The 10,025-nt window shown below is 30.4% G+C and overlaps 1 protein-coding gene across 1 annotated transcript; it reads left to right on the top strand.

The window, feature by feature from the left end:
• Window positions 1-7,553: 7,553 nt before the first annotated feature.
• LOC108562489 (PBAN-type neuropeptides-like) lies at window positions 7,554-7,992 on the top strand. Its single transcript, XM_017920851.1, has 2 exons — window positions 7,554-7,662; window positions 7,735-7,992. Exons 1-2 carry the CDS (start codon window positions 7,585-7,587, stop codon window positions 7,954-7,956), a joined length of 300 nt encoding a protein of 99 aa, XP_017776340.1. The 5' UTR covers window positions 7,554-7,584; the 3' UTR covers window positions 7,957-7,992.
• The last annotated feature ends 2,033 nt before the right edge of the window (window positions 7,993-10,025 follow it).

Genomic DNA, 10,025 nt, shown 5'->3' with positions numbered 1-10,025 from the left:
ACAACTTACATCTCTGTACAAACGGCAATCCTATCGCACTCTTTCCATCGTAATCCTGATCGCTCCTTCTTTTTCTATCCCACTCTAGCCCAGTCGGGCTAGGATTCCATTTAATAACTATTTCTAATTTCCTTATTTGTCTGAACCGTAGCCAATCTCATTAATTCCACTCTTAATAGATTTCCGTTAATCATCAATTTTACTATTAACGTACGAATTCTTCCTCGACTCTTCTTTCGTACTTCTTTTTTAGGTAAACTGGAATTGTAACAGTTTGATTCATACATCAATCAAAAGATTTTTAAAATTAATTATTCTACAAAATGGTAGATACATATTTCAATTTATTATTAAACAATATGGTTTATTTAAACAGATTAACTGATCATATATTATTTTACGGGTTCAGAAGAGATGAATACAAATTTGTAATTTCTCGTAGTTATAATGAATGAATTATAATATTTGAATTTATGAATTAAAAATGTATCTTTAAATATCATCCCACGATGCCCAACACACATAGTCCCACATTTTTTATATATACCTTTTTAGTGAAAAGGTTGCCTAGGACTGAGTATTAATTTATTAATCCTAGGATTAATACAAAAAAATTACATCGATACCTATTGATTACGCCACCTAGATAACTTAATTTTTTTACTGTTCTTCTTTTAATGTTTCTTTTTCTAATATAACTTCTATTCGAACCGGGGAATCAAAATCCCGACAACGGAAATCCTGACAATCAAAATCCCGACATTCGAAATCCCAACAGTATCTATTATTATTTGATATATATATTATTCTTATTACGTGAATAAAAAAGAATATCGATATTCCATTGTTTAAAGTAAAACCTTTGTTTTATACCTAGGATAAATTAATAAACTCTTAGACTCACCAAGATTTGTGAAATAATAAAAAAAAGTTATAAAATTTGTACGCGAGGATATTTAATTAAGGAGAGAAATTAGAAGGAGTTGTTCTCAATTCATAAATGTATGCCTTATGTATGTATATTATCATTTCAACAATACTAAGCTCAAATTTTTATTTCTAGAATACAACCAAATTATACAAATAAATATTGCACATTGACAAAGTTGAAAGAGGATTGCAAAAAGATGCTAAAATGTTCGGGATTTTGATACTGTTGGAATTATGGTTGTCGGAATTTTAACACTGTCGGGATTTTCAATAAGCGTGGAATTTGATTATGGGAATCTAGATATAGACCCCGCAACATATGGCCAGGATCAGGAAAGTTGTATTTACTGGAAGTTGGAAAACTTTGAGATAACTGTTTATACCAAATTAATAAAATTAAGTTTTAAAGTGGATATAGAAAACTTGTAAAAATTCCCAAGAAAACATATAGATAAATAAGTTTTTAACTAGTTATTTATTTATTATAAGGAAATAAAGCAAAGTTTAAAAAAAATAATATTTTAAAAGTTTTATGGTTTATATTTGGGGAAAAAATCAAATAAAACTAAAATTAAATATAAAAAAAATATTAAATTCATTTTATTATCACAATATAACTAATTATTTTAGTGTAATCCAAATTTAATGAAAGTGAGATTTAGCCTTGCTGAAAACTTCTTTTGGACATATAAACTATTCAGTTAATCGACCCTCACGTTATCAAGAGTATTGATCTCTAATTTATTAAATGCATCTTAAACACATTACATTGATTCATCAATTGTGTTTGGTGAAGCATCATGTTGTAATAATTGAATAGACTTCAAAAACCCAAATCGTGAACGATTAAATCGGTGGTGGTTGTGACTTAAATTGAATATTCCAACCATCAGTAAAACCGTGTTATATTTTTCTTTGATCTTCATATACTGTAATAGCTGTTACAAGATAACATAACGTTGTTCATTAGCCAATTACTTCGACTTGGCAAATTCAATTTATTTGGGTTAACGTTTTCCATTATGAAATTACAATGGTGACTATTATATTTTTCTTAAAAATACTATTTTTTTGTCTCTATATAATCTAAGATTTTCTTTCAAATGTATACCATATTTTCGGACAGAGGGAGTATTATTTTTGCGAGTAACTGATAATAGGTGTACCAACATACAATTTATAGTACTTCTGAATAATATATAGTTGTTAATCATGGAATTATTGAATTTATGAAAAATATTTTAAATATGACGGAAATAAGCCTTTTGTATGTATGTATTATTATTGAAGAAATGTTAACCAAATGTATAAATGCATTTAAAATCAATCCTTTTTTTTTGTTTTGAAATAAAGCTAACAATCCATGAAGGTTTGACATTTCCGGTTCGCGCGGTCGATCGTCTCTGCTTAGAAATTCATTCAGATATAAAATTAATATATCGGAATCGAGTATAAAACGGCACGGCTCATTGGGTCTTTGCGGTGCTTAACATATTTTATAGCCGAAACCAAAACGATGCAAAGTACAGATGGAGACGAAGAAAATAAAAGTAAACGTAAGAAAACTAAAAACAAATAAAAGGGAGTTCCAACCAACCTGCAACACGAGTTATGTCATTGATACGAGCCGAGGTGTTATCAATGGTTGTAATAGAAGTAAAACACGGAAGAGCGAAAGAGGAGAGGTGCAACGATTTCGATAACTGGTATATAACTCAGGGAGTGGCCTGAACGATTAAAATAAAATCTAATGCAGCAGGAGAAATAATAAAAAGTCGCATAAAGGTGGTTCGGTTCGGCAGAGAGTGGCTTATGAGAGAACCACGACTCGTAATTCTTACTCCTCTTCATCAAGTACATGGCTGACCAACAACATAACTTTATACAATTCAAACAATCATACAATCAATTGACTTTACACATAGTAAAAGTCATTCATGCCTTAAAGTAAATATTATACGGGATTTTTTGAACATAGGTATTTTAATTTGATTGCATTTATGTGTTTTTTCGTAGATTTTTGGATGTTTAGATAATTCATTTTCTCTTTTTTATAGTTTATTTCAAGATTATACAAATTGTATTTCAAATATCGCACCAGCTTATTCAGTCTGCTCTTCAACAATTCTAGTACAATTCCATAACTTCTTCACTTTTTGATGTCTTATGTAATACTAATTTAATTCATCATTTACAGTCAACTTTTATATATATTTTTTATGTCGTATAATTTTATTCACAATCTGTTCATCAATGTGAACATTGAGTAAATTTAAGATCGCGGTTGACATTAATTGGATAATTAATTGAACAACAATTGAAAATTTATTATTATTAAAAACATTTATGTAATATTGTATTATTATATTCGCGTTTTAATAAAACCAAATATAAGATTTAATCAAATTTAAATAGATCACATAAGCTTAACATAAAATTTACAAACTGAAGAGTTCAGGATGTAAGGACGGTTTGATTATAGAAAAACTATGTATTGAAGGAGGGTCCATTTTTTAAAATTAAATTTTCTAGGAATACAAAGTTCTTTACATTAAAAAAATTAATATTATAAAACATCCATTATCATACTCAACTGATAGTAATTTTAGGACTTAATACAACGGTTATCATTATATTTATGAATCTCTTCGAAAATATACATATACTGAAAAGTAATTACTGGTATAATATACACATAATTCAATAATAAGATTCATTCATAATAATGCAAGTTTAAATTTGTTTGTGTCTTCCAAAATTCTTTTTACTGGGTCAAACAAATTCAATAAAGGACTCGTTCAGTTTTTGTTACGCCACTATCACAAGACAATACTAACTAGTAATTGTAATAATGAAGTTGTAATTTACTTATAAAAGGACACAAACTTACTTGATACAATTAAGATATAAGTAATAATTTTATTATTAAATATAAGTTAATCAGGTAAATTTTACAAATAGATTAGATTTTAAATAATTTGTGACTATATTAAAAAAAACACTTCTTAATATGAAAGTTTTGCTTATTTTTTAAGGTTACTGTAACATTAATTAAATAAGCAAAAACTTTGCTTCAAAACATATTTAAATTTCATGATGACCTACAATCAGATGTAACCTCATTAAATTAGTCGAACTATTTCACTTACATGAAAATGAATTATGGTATTAAGAAAGGTTTTGATATTGAATTAACTTTTATTTCTTTAACAAAACTTCATATTTCTAATTATATACAAATAATTATAAAATTTAACCTAATTTTATCAAATAATGAATTAATTAAATATCAAAGTTTTTAGTTACGTCAATCAGTTTGTAATTCTTTATTCAATTATAACTTACAATAATCTTAATGAAAATTATCTATAGTTTGGAAACCAGATGTGTAGATTAGATTAGAATTAGAAAATAATTACTAAATTGACCACGGTCTTTTAAAAATATTTAACTGGTTTACAAAGAAAAGTTTAAAATTAAAGTTAGTTAATGCCATCTTTGTAAAATGATTCAATTATTTTTTGTTCAATTTACACTACTGTAAATTCTTACTCATCTTACTAATGTACATACAATGCAGTTACACTTATTATGTTTGCAATACTTTGTTTTGTTATAAGCTTAAAAGGTTGGTCATCCCTGATCTAAGCTCGTCGGATGGAACTATGGATGCTGGGGATGTGAAAGAATGCGAGCAGATATATGACATCAAGATTTACAACCTTTCAATACACGTCGGCAATTACAATTTGTTATTTGAAACAATATCTTCGAACTGCGGAATCCATTTTCAAATACATTTACATTGTCTACCTACACGTGCCTCTCTCAGAGCACTAAATATGGACGAAAAAAATAATGTGATTAGATTTATACTTCGCCATTAACGAGACACGAGGATTGATTTATTTCCAATTGAAAGATTGGGATGAATTTAGAAAAAAAAGAAGAGAAGTAAATTAAAGTGGAAAAGATATGTGCGAAATCTAATACCATTTTATAGTTTTCCGACACTTGCCTCTAACAGAATACCAAAAGAAAAAAAATGAAAAGAATGACTATGACTAAATCTAATCACAGCTATTAATAAGAAACGAGGATGGATTTATTTCCAATCCAAAGATTAGGATGTGAAATCTTTATCATCATATCATCTATTGTCATCCTACTCATCCCTCTATCAGAATACCAAGAAAAATGGTATAAAATAATGAGGTGATTAGATTTCGTTGTCGCTGTTAACAAGAAATTAGGATTGATTTATTACAAATTGGAAGATTAAGAGGTATTTAAAAAAGGGAATAACAATGGGACAATATCTTCCAAATGAGGAATATCAAAATGAGGTGATTAGCTTCAGTCATCGTAGTTATTATTCTGAAACGAAGATTGATTTATTTGCATTGTAAGATTAAGACGAAGAAAGAAAAAATAAATGTAAGTGGAATAGAAATATGGGATGGTAATAAGATGTGCAGTACGATGCAAGGGAACTTTGCTTAAGGAATATAATTAATCTCCTGACAATTAGCAAATTTCAACCGTATGATTTAAATGTTCAACGTATCAACAATGCTGATTAAAGTCGCAAACCGCCGTGTTATTAATACAGATAGAGGATGGTTCTCAAGTCGACCGATGGAGAAGAAAGGAGCAAAAATCCTCCGTGCCTTGTACTTAGAGCCGGCATTTTATTAAGAAAACAAATTATTATTGGATATCAGATTTGAAATTATTTTCATAATTCTTCAATAAGCGTTGCAACTTCTCTCTCTTACTCCTCTCTATGTTTTCTATTTATCTCTTTTTCTCCTTCTCCAACACACTTGCAGCATTCGCGTGCGTCTCGAGATAAATTGATCGAGTGGCTTTTATAACTAACTCCTAGTTACTGAATGAGTCTGGATGCTGGTTATAATTATAATGTAATCTGCTAACACAATCGTAGATGAATGCATAAAATTAATTCACGCGAAACTGCGTTTTCTTTCCACGAACCTTATCCTCTTTCCTCCTCTTTGAAGGCATTCCCATTATCTTCGTCCGCCAACCTAAACCTGCATTCGGTGAAAGGTAAACGCAATGAATTATTTTAAAACAGATTCGCTGTTTCGATACCAACTAACATCTATTTATTATCTTCCATGCAACTAGGAGAGTTTAAGGTGTGAATTTTCATTATTTTTTTGTTATTTTCTCTCTCTTTCTTTACGTGTTAGAAGGATGAAAATAAACAGTTCGATATATAATTACATATTATATTTAATCGAATTCGTTTAATAGTAAATCCGTTGTTCTGATAACCGTAAATCCGGAAATTGTTTTCCAATTTTCTTGGAATTTAATTTAGTTTTGTATGTCATTTAAAATATCTATGTTCTAATCATTTCAGCAATTTATATTGGTAACCTTTATACGATAGAATTACTATAGTCTGAATTTTAACTTAAATAATGACATAAAATTATGTAATGTAAATTATGTAATTGATCAATGATTAAAAATGTGTTTATGCCACTTGATTAAAATCAATCATTTGTTATCGATAGCATTCAGTATTAAAAGTTTCACTTCGACAAGAATTCGATGCAATTCTGAAGCCGATTTCTTCAAATGGTAACAGAAAATCAATGCCGTTCTATTATTGCGAGTTGAAAATCTTTTTGTGTCAACAAGGAAATGGCGCCACGGTTTCATATTTACATACCTGGTAATTTTTTTTTAATATAACGAAGTTTGAAATTTAAAGTCCCATTTAATATTAACCAATTTATTCCTAAAGAAAAACGGTATTGACAATAAATAGTCCGGATATTCTATTGATCTCAACACATTGATACGTGCATTCTTATCAAAGTTGTGTCTTTCAGAAAACACAACTTTTCTAATTCAAGACTACTAAAATCGTAAACTTTTAAACTCTATGAGATTACGACTAAAAAAAATTTATTGATGATGATGTTTTTTTAGTGGAAGATTTAAAAAAAACCTTGTTAGCATCCTCTATATAAACAATTGTTAAATAAAATTTTATAAATGAGTAAGTTGTTGCTGCCATCAATTGAAAAAAAATCAACCAATTCTTATTTGTTATATTAAATTTAAAAAGTTTAGAAACAATTTTTAAAGCAATATCATTAGTTTTCGAGAATCTACTAGTATTAATTCTAGAAAATACTCTATGAAGGAATTAATATAACCTAATAAAATGTTAAACTTTTTAGGGCCACTAAACTGCACCTAACTGCCCACTCTTCCCTAATTATTAATTTCTCAACACTTTTTAATTATATCCTGTGTTCTTTGTTTTCTTAGTTTTCTTACGTCTATTTAAAATGCGTAATATAAATTGTTTGTTACTTTTCACATTTTAAATAGCCGTAAGAAAACTGAGAAAACAAATTAATAATTTATTTTAATTAGTAATGAAATCAATCGTAATTAGCACAGTGAAAATTATCGTAAGACAAAGTAATCCTAGCTTCGTATTTGAGATTAAAATACAAAACAGAACATGAATTCGGGGATTAAGAAATAATTGTAATTAATTGAAAAGAATGATCACCACTTACCGACCTTTAACAGGATTTGTTCCAGTATATAAAGCTCCATACAACCAAGTTTAAGCATCACAGTATCTCCAATAGCTCAAACATGCATCGTCAAGTCATCGTTTTGTCAGTTCTTCTCGTATCTGCTCTCTTAATATCAGCTGCATTTGATGGGCAAAATGTGAGTTTTTTTTTTACAATTAGTATTATTTAAACTATAATCTATAATGTTTGCTTGTTTGTTTGTTTTTAGGACTACAGGTCTATGTTTAACAAAGGTAAACCTTCCATCTACGACTTTGTTCCGAGGCTGGGACGGGAGTCCGGTGAAGATATGAACGCATATGTCATCAATTTGGGAGATGCCAAATGGCTTCAAGATCCTGAATCGAGTCCAGAAATTATTTTCCAACGCTCGGCATTTTCACCTAGACTTGGCAAAAAATCTTCATTCTCTCCTCGCTTGGGACGTTAATCTATAATGATATTACATTAATACTATCAACTGATATACATGTTTTACTTATTTATTAAATAAATATATTATTCATGAACTTAAATATACTTTTCTTTAATTAAACATAATATATGTACATAATTAATTACTTTATCAATCAATTGGTTATTCAAATTTATATTCAAATGATAATGAATAATGTTATAGTTTATGAAAAAAAAAAACTAAAATTTGCTAATTATAATATCAATTATATTTACTCATATATTTTTTTATTATGTCGTGTAATTTTATTCACAATCTGTTCATCAATGTGAACATTGAATAAATTTAAGATCGTGGTTGACACTTTCTCGATGGATAGTTACCATTTTTTTTTTTTTTTATTAATATTTATAAAGCAATCTATCTACAATAAAAAAGAAAAATCTAGTTCTGAACTTATTGTAAGAGAAATTAAAAATATATATTGGAGATTGATCCAGCGACCAAACTCTACAGAGTGCTTATTAAAGAAAAATTCACGAAGATCCTGTGGTTTAAATCGTTTCAATCTTCGTCGATAGGATTCAGTGTGTGTAAGTTCAGAAGCAAGTTGGTTTGGATGGTCTTCCAACCGATGTTGGTATTTGCTGCTGAGTTCCATTATTTCATCCTTCGCAAATCGGACTCCAGTGTATTGATGGATGTATTCGTTAGTCGAGAACCAAGGAGCATTGGCAATTGCTCTGAGCATTTTTGATTGGAACCGATGTATGATGTCGATACTTGTGTTACAGGCAGTTCCCCATAGTTGTAGTCTATAAGTCCAAATTGGTTTTTTATCGTCTTATAAATAGACTTTGTTTTCTGCTGAGATGGATGAGTATCTACCCATCAGCCAATGCAATCTTTTTACCGTCAGTCCCAGCTGTTTTATTTTTGTCGTGATATGCTTTTTCCAGGTGAGACGACGATCCAGATGCATGCCAAGATATTTAGCATCATCAGCCTGTGGTAGGGCACTGCCATTCAGTGTAACGAGTGGACAAGTTTGTCGACGTAGTTTCATTAGCCCTAATTCTCCACTTTCTGAACCAATGTTCTATGGTATTCAGACTTCTTTGGAATATCTGTGAGGCCGTAGTTCGGTTTTGGTGGGATGCTAGAACAACGGTGTCATCAACAAATGTGGCTATAGTGGCGTGCTGAGTTGGTAAATCAGCCGTGAATATCAAATAAAGTAAGGGTCCAGAAACACTTCCCTGTGCAATACCAGAAAGGATTGGGCGTAGTGAGGTGAGGTCACTTGGTCCTTGTGCTTGACCTGGAAGTGCCTCCCGGTCAAGTACACTTTTTAATTTTATATAGCAATCCTCCATGCAATACTCGGTCGAACGCCTGTGACATGTCGAGGAAAGCAGCAGAGCAGTACCTCTTCTCCTCAAGACTTTTGCCAATCACATCCACCACACGATGCACCTGTTCCACAGTGCCATGTCGCTCACAAAATCCGAACTGGTGTTCCGGATTGAGATGACTATCCAACAGCCAGGGCTTCAGTCTTCGCAGCAACAGCTTCTCGAACGGTTTAGACCAGCGGTCGGGGAACCGGGGTAAATTACCCAAAATGGGGTAAAAATGAAATTTTTTTGGGTAATAAGGAAATTTTTCTAATTTCATCTTACCAAACTCAGAGAGCGGTTCTCTGACTACTTTCCAGATCTTGATGTACAAACTGTGAATTAGGTTCTTTCATCAAAAAGTCCCAATTTTAAAGTAGTAGTCAGAAAACCGCTCTCTGTTCTCTGACTACTTTCCAGATCTTGATGTACAAACTGTGAAGGCGTTTCTGATTTAAATGTGAAATTACTAACATACCAGAAGAACTTCAAGGTTTGGCAGAGGCAATTCTTGAACTTCCATCCAATATTGTATTCAATTTGAGACCAACGCAAATTTATCGTCTTTTTGGTTGTCAAAGGCTGCAAAGGCTTTCAAAATTGCACATGAGGAGGCGGTAAAAAAATTGCTGCCATTTGCAACAACCTACCTTTGTGAACAAGGCTTTTCCACTCTAATGAACATAAAAACGAAAAACAGAAATC

Source organism: Nicrophorus vespilloides, unplaced genomic scaffold, assembly GCF_001412225.1.
Source record: "Nicrophorus vespilloides isolate i.1.1-1 unplaced genomic scaffold, Nicve_v1.0, whole genome shotgun sequence".
NCBI classification, from domain to species: Eukaryota; Metazoa; Arthropoda; class Insecta; order Coleoptera; family Silphidae; genus Nicrophorus; species Nicrophorus vespilloides.
Note: the sequence above shows the minus strand (reverse complement) of the source record. Positions and strands in the feature narration are given on the sequence as shown.

Excerpts from the sequence above, each read along its gene's own strand:
- LOC108562489 (XM_017920851.1), top strand. The coding sequence starts at position 7,585 with ATGCATCGTCAAGTCATCGTTTTGTCAGTTCTTCTCGTATCTGCTCTC. Across the intron at positions 7,663-7,734 it reads CTGCATTTGATGGGCAAAAT|GACTACAGGTCTATGTTTAA; the intron begins GTGAGTTTTTTT and ends GTTTGTTTTTAG.